We start from the raw sequence: 15,403 nt of genomic DNA, 5'->3' as shown, positions 1-15,403 counted from the left end.
TTACGGGATAGATGACTAGAGGGTTTACTTACTGAGCATTATTTGTGCTCACCCCGTTGTCTTCTATGTTTTTGCAGGATTTAGGTGAGGACACCGGATGGACCGACACGCGAGGAGGAATGGCTACATTGTCTACATAGTTTTTGATAGTTTTTGTTTATGATACTAATTTTGATATAAGAATGTATATGTTTAATAAAGAAAAATTTGGGCCCAACTATTTATGTTATTATACATGTATTTTATTATGTATATTTTTATGAGTATTTGAGTAGAAGTAGTTATCACAGTAATCTTAATCACCCTTAAATACCCAAAAGAATCCTAAGTAAAAGGAAAGAAACTAATAAAAACCCTAAAAGTGTCCAACACGGCCCTGATCGTGTCAAACTGTATGTCCCCACGCCTAGGCCTGGTGTTTCCTGTCCTCGTTATTTTATCTTCATTCCACCACCACGGCCGTGGTAAACCACCAAGGCAAGGCCATGGCCTCAAACTTCTCCTAATCTCAATTTCTTCAAGCTTTGAATTCCAATTTCATTCCAATGCTCCAATCTACTCAATTAACGCCTAAAATACAAAAATTCTCCAAATCAATAGCTAACCATTCTATTTCAAACTTAAAAAAAACTAACATCAAACCACAGAAAACAATGAGAAATTAACTAAAGGCTTAAAACAAACCTAAAAACACTAAATTTAGTGCAACTTATCATCCTCGTCATTGTCATTGTCATCATCAGCATAACCGCATCTACAAAAAATTGCAAGCAAAAAAAATTATTAGTTAAATGTTTTAATTGTAAACTAAATTGACTATGTATATATCATTAACAAAATAAATTAATATGTAATTTTAGGGAGCCCATTCAACATGGCAAAACGTGTAAGAAAATTGCTAGTCCTTTGATATTGGCTTTAGTCACTAAGCGGAGCATTTAATTAAGGAATCAGAATCTTTCATGATATGAGCTTTCATCTAACAATAATAAATTAAACATTGACCAACACGGACTGTTAATTGACAGGATTTGGGACTAGGCTTCTCAATGATGGTACGCTATGAGAAGAAAGTTTTAGTATCCTAAAGTAGCTATAACATTGCAACTGCAGTGTGAAAATGTACACTGCAGTGTGCATTTTGACCCTGTTTTTGCACATTGCATTGTGCAAAACTGGGTGTGCATTTGCACATTGTAGTGTGCAAACCAGAGTGTCAAAATTCACACTGCACACAACCATCAACACAAAACCATTTTTACACACTTCAATTTTCAAACACAACCAATCTCACACCAAACAATCACATTTTCAATATCAAGTTTCAAACCCACTTCTTTAATATCAATAACCAAAGAATCTCTATGACTCTACTTAAACAATCTCACAACAAAACAAAAACCAAACTTAACTGAACAAGAACAATACCGATAAACAACAAAATACGCATACCTTGAGGGAGCTGCCGAAGATCAAAGATCAAAGAAGAAGAAGCTATGAAAACTGAATCTGGAAGATTAGAGATTTAGAAGTCATCCAAGGCCCGAAGATTGAAGATTAGTTGAAGATTTTGATTGAAATCTGAATCAAGAAGCCCAAGATCGTAGAAGCTGATTTCGTTTTGGTAATAGTTTTTTTATTTTTCTTTCTGCTATGTTTGGTTTTGTTGAATAAAATTGGGGAAGTGGAGAAAAGCTGATTTCGTTTTTGGTAATGTTTCTTCGATTTTTCTTCTCTGCTGGTTTGGTTTTGTCGAATGAAATGGAGAAGGAAGAAGAGGAAGCTGAAAAGGGTTATTTTAAGTTTTTTTTTATTATTTTTCAATATTTTTACTATAGCAACCCAGTTTTACCGGTTAGACTGGTGGTTCGTTGGCAAAAAACTAGTTCAACCGCGAGTGAAACTGACTTATTGTATTTCTGGTTTTTAACTGAACTGACCCAGTCCGACCACCGTTCCCGGTCGAACCAATTAAACCAACTGGGCCGGGCCGGGTTTTAAAACCCTAGTTTTTTTTGTGAGTTCAAGCTTGAGCTCAAACTTGAATTTTTGTGTCAGTTTGAACTCGAACTTGACTCTATAGCAACCACCCAGCTCGATTAGCCCAAGCTCAGCTCGGCTCTTACACCATGTAGACCCGACAAAACGGGTTTATACTTGCGAGTACCTGTATAAAGGGGTATGGGTTACTAATTTAGGACCCGTTTGTAAATTATTCGTACTGGTCCAACCCTTTTTTTTGCGGCCGGATCGGGTAACCCGCAGGTACCCGTAATTTTTTTAAAATATTTAATTAATTTTAAATTTTAAATTATTGAATATTTTTCTATAGCTTCTATTATAATTAGTTATTTGGTAACATACTTGTGCCTCTAACCTCTAGTAGAAGTTTTACTTTTTGGATCATTTAACTTTTTATTGATAGATAACTAAATTATGTTGGTCTTGTCTATTATGAAATATATGTTTTACTTTTTGGATCATTTAATTTTTGCTTGATTGATAACTAAATGTTTCGGCCATGTATATTATGAATATGATGTTTTACTTTTTTGATCATTTAATTTTGGTTGATTGGAAAAGATTCAAATTAAAATTACCTTAAAAAAAAAAAAATCTGTACCTGCATAAGATATAGTACAATCCAAATTTCATTACCTATATAGAACTAGGAGTTTTTGGACCCGTACTCTATGACTCGTTCCTTACCCACCCCCAGGTTTGTTTTGCCAGGTCTACACGAGCGTCTGTTGTAGTTTGTCATCACTAAGTCAAACAGGAGACCAATGACAAAGATTATGGTGAAATTTGTGGGAGTCAGCATTCAATTAGTTAGTGAAAACAAGCATGTTTTAAGAAATGCCCAGTAATCAAATATGAAACTGAAGCCAAAAAATTAGCGAAATTAATTTCAAAATGTAGAAAATAAGGAAAAAACTATTTTCAAAATGCTAAATTCATTGATTCTACAATTTAAGTCAATTGAATTAAGCATTAGCCCATTAGTAGGGTCCAATAGCCCCACTCATAAGCAAATATTACCAAATATGTTAATATTAATTTAGCCCCGTAGGTTCAAAAAAAAACTATCGGGACTTCAAAGTCAAACACGTTTTTTGGGTCCTAATTTGAAAATTGGCCATAAGTGGGAAGACCTTGAATCTTGTGCTTCGTCAAAGATTACGCCGGACAATTTTTCTATGTCCAGCGCGTATCGATCTTGTGAACCATCGCAGAAAAGGCCCAGAAGACTTTGACCATTCAAATTCTAATTGTCATGGAGTTTTCATAGGACACGTCGTAAGGAAAATGAAAGAAATGGGTTTCTAATTCTACATATGATGATATGAAGGTCCAAGCTCGCTATAAGTGAGAAAAAAAAACTCTGGCCTGTGGAGACTAGGTTAATTTGAGTTATCATGAGCCTTGATGATGATAACCATGATTTCTCCAACCCTCCTCCAGCTTCGCCTAGAACCAATTTCTTGAAGGGCTTTCCCCCTTTTTCTTTGTGATATTTTCTGTGCCTGTTGCCTTAATTTCTGGCTACTTTACTGGTACATGTTGTTCGTTTTAGTGATGCTGGTTATTCAAAGAAGAAGAGAGATGAAAAACTAAAAACTGGACACACTTTTAATTAGACAAAAACTGCATATACTACTTCAATTACTGTTTCAACAACCAGCAGACCACTTTTTCCTTAATCTTACTAAGCCACATAAAAGGCTAACTACTTCATTACAAAAGCTGAGCCATTAAACAAAGGATTAACATTAAACTACAATCATCTAAAGTTACTAAAAGAGAAGCACTCCCATGCATCCATGCAGAGCAAAAACTCTTCCAGGTTTCACATTCTTCGGCAACCAACTTCCAGCACAGCATCACCTTCAACACTCCACCTTGGTGTTTGGCTGAAACACCAAGTTTTAGCCTCAAGGCTTCAAACTTGGATTTGCATATGCTTTGTCATGATATCTGCACCTGGTCTTCTCCCTCGGCAGTGAACTAAGTTCACTTCTCCACACTGTTCAGCTTCCCTAACAGCATGATATTTGATTTTAATATGCTTTGTTCTGCCGTGAAGTACAGGGTTCTTTGCCATTGCTACAGCCGACTGGTTGTCACACAAAATCAAGGTAGGATCCATTTGCATTTGCTGTAAGTCATCAAACATCTTCCTAAGCACACAGCCTGGTTCACAGCTGCTGCGGCAGACACATATTCAGCTTCAGCAGTGGACTGAGCCACGTGTTCCTGCTTCCTTGATAGCCAACAATAGCACCCTCATTCAGATAGAACACGTAACCAGAGGTGCTTCTTGCATCATCACGGATCCACCCCGTCACTGTCAGTGTACCCCATCAACTTCAGACTTTCGGATTTCCTGAACCAAATGCCTAACATGCAGGTTCCTTTTACATCACCTCAACACACTTTGGCAGCTTTGAAGTGCAATTCACTAGGTTTCTCATAAATCTTGAGAGGTAGCTTGCTGTAAACATAGGTCAGGTCTGGTGGCTGTATAATACAGCAACTCCCACAAGGCTCCTGTATTTCCCTTCATCAACTCTCTCTGCACCATCGTTTTGCTTAACTTCAGGTTGGGAACAGAGGGGTATTTACTGGTTTGCAATTCTCACTTCCAAACCTTGAAATGTAACTCAGTTGCATACCTTTGTTGACAAACAAAAATCTTCCCAACCCCTTGAGTTCTCCATGCCAAGGAAGTACTTCATCAATCCCAAATCTGTCTTTCAATTCAGCTTGCATATCCAACTTGATTGGTCCAACTCATCAGGATTACTCCCTGTCACCAACAAGTCTCAACGTACAAAGACACCACAGCCACTCCCTTTTCAGTTTTCCATGTAGAGAGTGTGTTCATTAGGACTTCTAATGTATCCTAGGCTGCATAAATGGTCATTAATTCGGCTGTACCAGGCTCTAGGTGCCTGCTTCAAGCCATATAATGTCTTCCTCATAGGTCACATGGTCCTCCTTTCCCTCACCCTGGTACCCTTCGGGTTGCTCTACATACAACTCCTCTGTAATCCATCCATTTAAGAATGCAGACTTGACACCAGCTGGAAAATTTCCCAGTTGAACTGGCTGCAGAGCTAACAAAAGTCTGATTGTGTCTTGCCTAGCAACTGGGCCAAAGTTTCTGAAAAATCAATGCCTGGTTGCTGTGCAAATCCCTTCACCACCAGCCTTGCTTTATGCTTGTAAATTGACCATCAGGTTGATTTTCAGTTTGAAAATCCATTTAACCTGAATGACTTTCTTGTTTCAGGTCTAGGTACCAGCTTCCAGGTTTGATTCTTATTGATCATGCTCAATTCTTCCTGCATTGCACCCTCCATAACTCAGATTTTGCAGCATCAAAATAGCATCTTGGCTCCACCACTGTCGTATTACACCTTTCATACACATCAGCCAAGGTCCTAGTTCTCTCACAGCATGCTCTTCTTCCTCATCTGAATCTGCCTCTTGAATCAGTCCCTCTCTTCCCTCATTCTGACTTGATTCAACCTGCACATCAACTCTTTTTCTTCCCAATTCCATACTCCACATTCATCACCTTAATGTCCCTTGTGATTACAACCTTTTGGACTTAGGAACATAAACTCTATAGGCTTTAGATTTGCTGCTGTAGCCTATAAATATCCCAATTTCTGCCTTGTCATCTAACTTAGACCTTTTGCTGGCTGGGATCATTACATAGGCTATACTTCCAAACTCTTTCAGGTTCCCTACTGTTGGCTTGATTCCAGTCCATGCCTCAATTGGTGTTTGATGTTTGACAGCCTTGGTGGGCACCTATTCAGCAGGAAAACTGCTGTATTGACAGCTTCTGCCCAGAACACTTTAGGAAGGCCTTTTCCAGTCATCATGCACCTGGCCATTTCCATAATGGTTCAATTTCTTCTCTCAGAGACACCATTTGGTTGAGGGGTGTATGGTGCTGTGAACTGTTGCTGTATTCCGCTAGGCTGCAGATTAACTTGAACTCATTTGAGGTGTACTCAGTCCCATTGTCTGTCCTCACTGCCTTGATCAAGGTTCCAGCTTCATTCTCCACCAGCAACTTGAATTGTTTGAACACAGCAACCACTTCACTTTTCTGCTTCAAGAAATAACCCAAGCCACTCTTGAAAAATCATCAATGAAGAGTACAAAGTACCTGCTGCCATTTAGAGATCTGTCTTCGTAGGCCACACACGTCCGGTGGATCAATTGCAACTTGTGACTTGCTCTCCAGGCTTGATCCAAGGGAATGGTGGCCTTAATTTGCCAAGTTGGCAGGCTGTGCACAAGTTTCTTTTCTCTTCTATTTCGGGCAGGTCTACTACCATGTCCCTTGTCTGAGTTCTTTGATTCCAGGGTAATGAAAATGTCCTGTCTTCTATGCCACAACTCAGACTTTCAACCTTAGTGATTAATGCTGAATTTTCTGATTTTTTCCAGTCTAGGGAAAGCTTTTGCCAAGCATCCTTACACTTAACACTATTTTCCCTCACTATCTTTTATAATGCAAGAATGTTTTGGAAATGCAAGGTATAATTTCTCTCTAACATTTGACCTACACTTAACAAGTTTTGTGCAATTTCAGGTACAAACAAAACATTAGAGATAACCTTCGTTCCTGCCTTGGTTTGGACTGCCACATCTCCAATCCCTCTTGCTTCTACATAGTCACCATTTCCAATCCTAACCTTGGAGCTGTATGACCTGTCTAGCCTACAAAGTTCTCCACATTCGCAGCCATGTGGTTATGTGCATCCGCTATCTATCAGCCAACTTCTCCCACAGGTCTGCATTGAGCAGCATGAAGCTACAAACACTGTTCGACTCATTGACGCTGCTGTTCATCTGCACTTTGTGCTTGCGTGGTGGTTGTGCAGCCTGTTCCTGCACACCTTCTCAATGTGGCCGAATTGTTTGCATCCCTGCATTGAATCCCAGGCCTGAACCAGCACTTGCTGTCCGAATGTCCCTTCTTTTTGGCAGTGGGAACTGGTGGATAACTTCTTCCTCCACTCTGTTTTCCCTACTGTCCACCACTCTCTCTCTTTTCCTCTCTTATCCCCAGCATATCTTCTATTACTCCCCTGCGTATTCACTCCCTTTTGAGCAGCCATCATAGCACCTTCATTTGAGTCCTCCTGCCTCATCAGCCTTCTTTGTTCTTGGGCCTGCAGGGCATGTACCAATTCCGTAAGGCTGATTTGGGAGAGGTCCTTTGAATCTTCTAAGGAAGATATCTTGACTCAAATCTTTCCGGAAGGCTTACTAACACCTTTTCAACTATCATCTTGTCCACTTATCTCAACTCCCAACAGTCTGATTTTGTTCACCACACTCATGAGTCTATCCACATACTCCTTAACCTTCTCTACCTCCTGCATTCTCGCATTTCAAACTCCCTGCGCAGATTCATAACTTGCATGTTACGGGTTGTTCACTTCCCATGAATTCCTCTCTTAGTCTATCCCAAGCCTCCTTTGCATTTCACACGCCATTATCCTTGTAAATACAAGGTCTGTTACTGCCGAATGTATGTGAGAGAGAGCTCTTGGAGCTTTGGACATTTCCTCTTCATACATTCTCATTTGGTTCAAGGTTGGTTTGGACCAAGTTGGTGGCTGTTCTCCTCTTCCACATACTGCCATAGCCCTTGTCCTCTCAGGTAGGCTCTCATTCTAACACCCAAATGTGGTACTGGTCCCCGTTGAACACTGGAGGTGAGAGAGACGCAGATTGGGAAGCCATGCGTGAACTGGTTGCAGTTTTGAAAGGCTTTGGTTTTTCTTGCGTAAGTGAAGTTTGATGGTGATTTGGGATGAGTTTTTGAGTGATCTTTTAGACGTTAGTTGATTGATAGACTCTGATACCATTTCGTTTTAGTGATGCTGGTTATTCAAAGAAGAAGAGAGATGAAAACTAAAAACTGGACACACTTTTTCATTAGACAAAAACTGCATATAACATACTTCAATTACTGTTTCAACAACCAGCAGACCCTTTTCCTTAATCTCAGCTAAGCCACTAAAAGGCTACTACTTCATTACAAAAGCTGAGCCATTAAACAAAGGATTAACATTAAACTAACATACATCTAAAGTTACTAAAAGGAGAAGCACTCCCATGCAGTCCATGCAAGCAAAAACTCTTCCAGGTTTCACATTCATTCGGCAACCACTTCCAGCACAGCATCAACCTTCAACACATGTTTTCAAATTTAGCAACTTAAGAATAAAAATGCTGAACTCTCGACAAGAGCAACCAGGAGTGGAGATGTGTTCAAAATATGGGATTACGATGGTATAATTGTGTTTGAGGAGATAATTAAAGCAACTGAGACTTTGACATCAGTATTGCATTGGGACGAGGTTATGGCAGCGTTTCAAAGCAAGTTACCTGGTGGCAAAGTGGTTGCTGTGAAGAAGCTTCACGATTAGAGTTGCTTTCTTCAATATTTCCAAATGATTCTCATTTACTATCTCAAATTCGACATCGAAACATTGTGAAACTTTATGGTTTTTGTTTGCATAGAAGATGCATGTTTCTGATTTTGAGTATATGGAGAGGGGAAGTTTATTCTGTGTGTTGCGCAACGATGAGAAGCTATTGAGTTGGACTGGAAGAAGAGAGTGAACATTATCAAGAGTGTGGCGCATGCGTTGTCACACTTACATCATGCTGCACTCCACCGATTGTTCACCGTGATATATCTAGTAACAACATTTTACTGACCCAGAATTAGAGACATCGTTGCTGACTTTGGTTTGGCTCGACTTCTAATTTTGACTCATCCAATAGAACGTAATGGCTGGCACAATGGCTATATTGCTCCAGGTATTCTCCAGAAACTTTTCCTTAAACTTCTTTATTAGCTTCATTTTAATGAGCATGATAAATTATGTGCATCTCACAAAATAGTGTTGTAGAGGTGTCATAATTGAATTTATCATATCTTACCATATATCCTGAACCATTAAGGTAAATTATACAGATTATATGCAATCAATGTTTTTTCCCATTCTAATTAATATACTGATGATAATTTGAACATGAGCTTAATCACCATAAACAATTAATGCAATCACAAATAGTTATGAATTCCTTATTGGAAAAAGGAATCTCTTAGTCATCTAATTAAAGCTATTTTTTTCTTGCAGAACTTGCTTATACCATGATGTGACGAAAAAATGTGATGTTTATAGTTATGGGGTTGTAGCACTAGAAGTTTAATGGGAATGCATCCGGAGATCTTCTTTCATCATTACATCTCCATCAATGCAATATAATGCTGATAGATGTTTTAGACCCACGTCTCCCACCTCCATTGATGGAAAAGTTGTGCAGATATTGTGCTTGTTTTTGCAATAGCGTTTGCATCTTGCGTTGAATCCAAAATCTCGGCCTACAAGGCAATGTGTGTCTAAAGAATTCCTTGTGAGAAGCCACTGGGAAAACCTTTCAAAAAATTACCACATCAGAACTTAGAACTTAGATATGTTTTGGGTTGATGAGTAATTTGTAAGCATAAGGATGTAATTCAAAAAATGTATTGCCGTTTCTGTTCTTTCATCCTATCTTTTCTAAAGGATTGTTACGGCTTTAAAAGGTGTTTACATTTGCAATTGTTTCATTTAGTTTACCTTCTGTATTTTCTTTATTATTCTTCGTAGAAAAATTTTAAAACATATCTATATTTTGATATAGAGCAATGCTAGTTTTACAAGACACATACAAAAGGGGCATACAAAGACAATTCCCACCCTTGATTTCATGATCTCTCTCTCTCTTCTCTTCTTTCTTTTTCGTTTTTTCTTTATTTTTTTCTTCTGGATGATATCACTTTGTAGCCCTCTTTGTATGAGTCTTTGTAAGAATAGCATTTTCTTTGATATAATCCTGAAACACTTGCTAGTTGAATACCACTAAGACTATTATAATAATAGATATCTATATAACCATATACATTCAATGTTTTGTGGATGTGTTTAATTAGATAAATAGAAACATTTCACATTCCACATTAATTTTTATCCTTAATCAAGATAAATTCTTCACATTCATATTAAATGTTTTATGATTATACATTTTATAATCAAATTTTTTTATTATTGTGTTTCACTTTTTTTTATGAATTTAGTTGATTCATTGTTTTTGTCGAATTGAATGTGAGGGGTACAGGTATATTAGTATTAATAATTAACTGAACGTGAAATGGTACACAAATAATAATATTCATTATAATTAATATGCATGAATAAATGTGAATATTAATTTATTGATAAGGTATATTATTGAATTTAGTGAATGTGAAAAGATACGTTACATTAGGTAAATGATTCATTACTTTGAATCCTATATACTGTACATGTCGATATATTAACAATTTGTTACATGATTTATCTAAAGAAAGAGAGGTAATCAATTTTTAATTGTTATTTGTGCAGGGAATAATGTCGTAGCAAGCACGGAATAACAAAAAAATTTCTTGCTATGCCATTACCCTTTACCCAAGATCAAGATACGATATTCTTAACCTACATATAACTAAACCTTGTACATATAACTAAACCATACAAGGTTTAGTTTTTACCTCTCGTTGGCAGCTCCTTCATTGGATGTCTTTGCGACTTTGTAATCGTCCCAAAATAAAGTGAGCACGATGGTATCCACATGAAAGTAGGGTCATGATCACACTTGGATTGATTGCTAGATAAACCCAAGTGCTTAAGGGAGGTGGCAGAAATCTCTCTCTAAGGTTGGCGGCTAAGGTTTATTTGAGAGATTTATCTTTGCTCTCAACTTTGCAAAAGCAACTTATGAAAATCATGTTTCAATTGTTTTTTAAATCAAAACCCAATGACCCCCTTTATATAGTGCAATACCGAATTCAATTAGGATTGTGAATCATTTAATTCCTATATGGATTGGATTTCAATCCTTAATAAAAGGAATTAGAATATCTCTTAAAGATATTCTCCTTAAATATGAATCCGTCTTATATAAATTCATATTCTAATTAAATAAATATTACTATTTATTTAATCCATATATATTTTTCATATTTAATAAAGGGGTTTTAATATATTTAATTTAAATTAAATATATTCCTTCATATTAATAATACAATTTTGCTAAAATTCCTTTAATATAAATATTGGATAATGGCATCAACCCTAGCAAAATTACCAAAGTGCCCTTTTTGCCAAAACAATGAAAATGCCCTTAGACTCCCAAATTACCGAAATACCCTTTTCAGCCCAAGGACAAAATTATCCTTCCATTTCCGATTCTCACTTAACTACTTTCTATGTGTGTAACCCGAAGGCTCTTCCTTTTGCCAGTAGTGTCCCAATAACTAATTAAGCATCAACCAATTAGTGTTTTCGTAAACCAATCAAGATTGGCCTCTAGCTAGCAAGGCATCATGATTCCCCGGTAAATAAAGAATCAATGATTTAGGCTTACCTTTTCTACAGTATGGTTACCATGCAATTTGATTCATTTCATCATCTTATATCTCATCAAGGTTTGAAGTAAGAAATAATGTATGCTTTAGATATTGACCTTGACATGTTTATATTTGGCTGTCAAATCTACGACTATATAAAACTGGATTTGAGTACCAACTCGATTCCACCGTGGCCACAATTTTGAGGTCGTAGTTCTTAGCCAAATATCTTGCCGAGATAAGATCTCTTGTAACCAGGAGTGATGAATCATTTGTTGATCCACCATAGCCATAGTGTACTTCTCAATGTAACCAATCACCATCATTTTGGTAATCCCTAAAAGAGACGATGTTAGGCTAGTGTCAAATCACATTGATACTTACACACAACGCTCTGGTGATCTCTAGTGGAAGGACCACATGTACCACCATTTGTAAGAAGATGTATTCCATAAACATTGGGTTTACTATCTTGTATGGAATCCACTAATAGGTTAGTCCAATGGACTTGCACAAGCAAGTACCCATGCATTGTACTAGATTGATGCCCACACCTTGACATGTGAGATCTGTCACTACCTTTCGATAGGCTTATTCAACGCAATGATAGTCTCTCCGTATAATCTATGTCCTTGGTCAGATTTATACTATGACTATGGATGGTTTTAAAATGGTCACAATTTGTGCTCATAGGGTTCTCACAATTAAGATTTATAATACTTAATTCCCTCGTCACTAGTTTCAACCTTTCTAAGGACATATACTATTTTCTTTACATGCAGTAAATAGATGCTATAATATATAAGCAATGCCTTTTATTTATACAAAGAATATTTTTACAAGAGTCAAAATGTTGGCTCTAGTGCACCTACTCTAACAATTTGTAATTGTTTTCTTTTGGTTTTGCCAGTGTATTGTTAAACTTNCTGTCAGCCAGTTGTAGAGATACTGTAGTGGCCCTTGGTTCTCCAAGTCCCAATTTCCTGAAAATAGATAAAGGCATTACATTAATGCTAGCACCTAAATCACATAAAGCTTTGGAAGATGAAAGTGAACCAATAATGCAAGGTATTGTAAAACTCCTTGGATCTTTTAATTTTGGTGGCAATTTATTTTGCAAAATTGCTGAACATTCTTCAGTGAGTTTTACTGTTTTTGCTCTTCCAGTTTTCTCTTGTTAGAAAGGATTTCTTTCAAGAACTTTGCATAGCTAAGCATCTGAAGAAGAGCATCTGCAAATGGAATATTAACATGCAATTTCTTAAAAATATCTAAAAAGTTTGCAAATTGCTAATCAACTTTCTGCTTCTTCAATGCAAGAGGGAAAGGAGGTTGAATCACTATCTTCTTAGGGTCAAACAACTTTTCAGCAATGTTGCATGGTTGCACTTTCAGTGCTTCCTCTTTCTCTTGCTCTTTATGCCCAATTTCTTTGCCACGCCTTAGTGTAATTACCTTCACATGCTCCTTTGGATTCTTCTCTATGTCACTAGGCAACGTTCCTTGAGTTGTCCCTGATATTAAATTTGCCAATTGCCCCATCTGAGTCTCCAAATTTCTGATCAAAGCTTCTTGATTCTGAAATCTTACTTCAGTGGAGCTTACAAACTTCGTCACGAGTTCCTCCAAATTGGGCTTCTTTTCTTGAGGAAAACCCGGAGGTGGTGATTTCACTGCATTTTGATTGCTCCATGAAAAATTGGGGTGATTCTGCCGACCAGGGTTGTAAGTACTGGAGTAGGGATTATCCTGTTGTTGCCTGTGAAAATTACCAACATAATTAGCACTTTCAGTAGAATTAGCAAAAGGGTTACCTACCTGACATTCATTGCTAAGATGGTCTCCTCCACATAGATCACAACTCATGCTCTTCACTTGCATGATTGGGGCACTCATATTATCAATCTTTTTGTTCAACGCTTCCAATTGAGCAGAAATTGTTATGATTGCATCCACTCCATATAATCCTGCTGCCTTCCTTTGTGACACTTTATCAGAGAGCCATTGGTAGCTATTTGAAGCCATCTCATCCAATAATTCATACGCTGCTTCTGCTGTCTTCTTCATTATAGTGCCTCCTGAAGCTACATCAATCATAGAACGGTTAGCAGGAATTAAACCATTATAAAAAGTTTGTACTTGTAACCAAATTGGTAATCTATGATGCGGGCATTTCCTCAACAACTCTCTATAACGCTCCCATTCTTCATATAACAACTCTCTATCTACCTGCATAAAATTAGTGATATCATTACGCATCCTTGCAGTTTTAGAGGGAGGAAAATATTTAGCAAGAAAGCGCTGAGCCAATGCATCCCAAGCTGTAATAAATTCTACAGGCAAAGAATTTAGCCAATTCTTGGCTTTATCTCTTAATGAAAAAGGGAACAGTCTCAATCTAATTGCATCGTCTGTGACACCATTTTGCTTGAATGTATCACATATCTCCAAGAAATTTCCAATGTGAGCATTTGGATCCTCGTGGGCTAAACCACAGAATTGGTAGGCTGACTGAATCATCTGAATAATCGTAGATTTAATTTCAAAGTTATTTGTTGTAATGGCTGGCCTCCTAATGCTAGAAACAGTGCCCTTCAATGACGGCATTGCATAATCCATTAAAGAATATGGGGCTGCATCTTCTTCGAGATTCTCCAAAAGTAAAGGATCCTCTTGATTATTATTGTTGTCTGTCATATTCCTTGTTTGCCTTCTTCTCAATGCCCGTATTGTTCTCTCAATTTCTGGATAAAAAAGGTTTAAGAATCTCTAATCTTCGTCTAGTGTCTCATACACTAGAAGATCTAAAAACAAGAGAACTTGCAAAAATATATATATAAATGGAACAAGATCTAAAGTAAAGCTAAACTAATGATTTCAATATTGCCTAACTGCAATCCCCTGCAATGGCGCCAAAAACTTGTTGTGTCGTTTGCAACAACTACTAGCAAGTGTACTAGTCTCAAGTAATATAGTATAACAAAATACAGGTTATCGTACCCAAGGGATTGCGTAAACAAGTACTGAAATATTAATTAGTCTTAACTTTATCTAGATAATNACCACTGTACTTAAAAAATCTATGGGTCCAATTATGTGGATTAATGGTTTTGGTGTTGTTTTCTGATGCCTGTGCCAAACCATTTTGATCACCAAGTTGTTTATAATTGTACTATAGAATTGTAGCCACTAGCCGGACCATATTGCTTAATTGTAAGAGGAAAGGTGCAAATCTATTTAGATTGTACTATAGAATTATAAGAGACCAGATGCTGAAAGACTATTCATTGTAATATAGTATTGTAACAGTCAATAGTAAATTGGTCATAACTTGCTCAATAAAAATCGTGTTGACAAACAGTTTGAATCTTTGGAAACTACGTAGACAGGACTTTAATTTGATATATTATATGTTGAATTTGGATAACTGTAGATCCACTACTGAACCATTAAATTTATCATCACACACATTTTGGTTTCCCCTGTTTCTCAGTTTCCATTGAATAGTCAATAGTAAACTGACCATAACTTGCTCAATAAAGATTCAATTGACAAGTTGTTTGAATCTTTGAAAACTAGACAGACAAAGCTTTAATTTGATATATTATATACTAAATTTGGATAATTGTAAACCCATTACTGAACCATTCATTTTATCATCACATACATTTTAGTTCTCCCTGTTTCTCAATTTCCACTGAACAATCAATAGTAAATTAGCCATAACTTGTTCAATAAAACTCCAGTTGATGAGTGGTTTGAATCTTTAAAAACTAGACAGACAAGGCTTCAATTTGATTTATTATATGCTAAATTTGGATAACTATAGACCCATTTCCTAACCTTCCATTTATCATCATACACATTTCTGTTTTCTCGGTTTCTCGGTTTCCACTGAACAGTCAGTATTAAATTAGCCATAACTTG

General features: G+C 37.0%; 1 protein-coding gene and 1 non-coding gene across 2 annotated transcripts; one reads left to right on the top strand and one right to left on the bottom strand.

Annotated features, from left to right (window-relative positions):
- Positions 1 to 12,766: 12,766 nt before the first annotated feature.
- Positions 12,767 to 14,173, bottom strand: LOC116134353. Its single transcript, XM_031420034.1, has one exon. It carries the CDS (start codon positions 14,171 to 14,173, stop codon positions 12,767 to 12,769), a length of 1,407 nt encoding a protein of 468 aa, XP_031275894.1.
- Positions 13,632 to 13,735, top strand: LOC116134372. The gene has a single exon (XR_004128729.1). It is a non-coding gene; the product is annotated as a small nucleolar RNA R71 (small nucleolar RNA).
- Positions 14,174 to 15,403: the final 1,230 nt, after the last annotated feature.

This window comes from Pistacia vera, unplaced genomic scaffold (genome assembly GCF_008641045.1).
Source record: "Pistacia vera cultivar Batoury unplaced genomic scaffold, PisVer_v2 Contig286, whole genome shotgun sequence".
NCBI classification, from domain to species: Eukaryota; Viridiplantae; Streptophyta; class Magnoliopsida; order Sapindales; family Anacardiaceae; genus Pistacia; species Pistacia vera.
Note: the sequence above shows the minus strand (reverse complement) of the source record. Positions and strands in the feature narration are given on the sequence as shown.

What these genes read in the sequence shown, in the direction of transcription:
- LOC116134353 (XM_031420034.1), bottom strand. Translation starts at nt 14,173, where the DNA reads ATGACAGACAACAATAATAATCAAGAGGATCCTTTACTTTTGGAGAAT.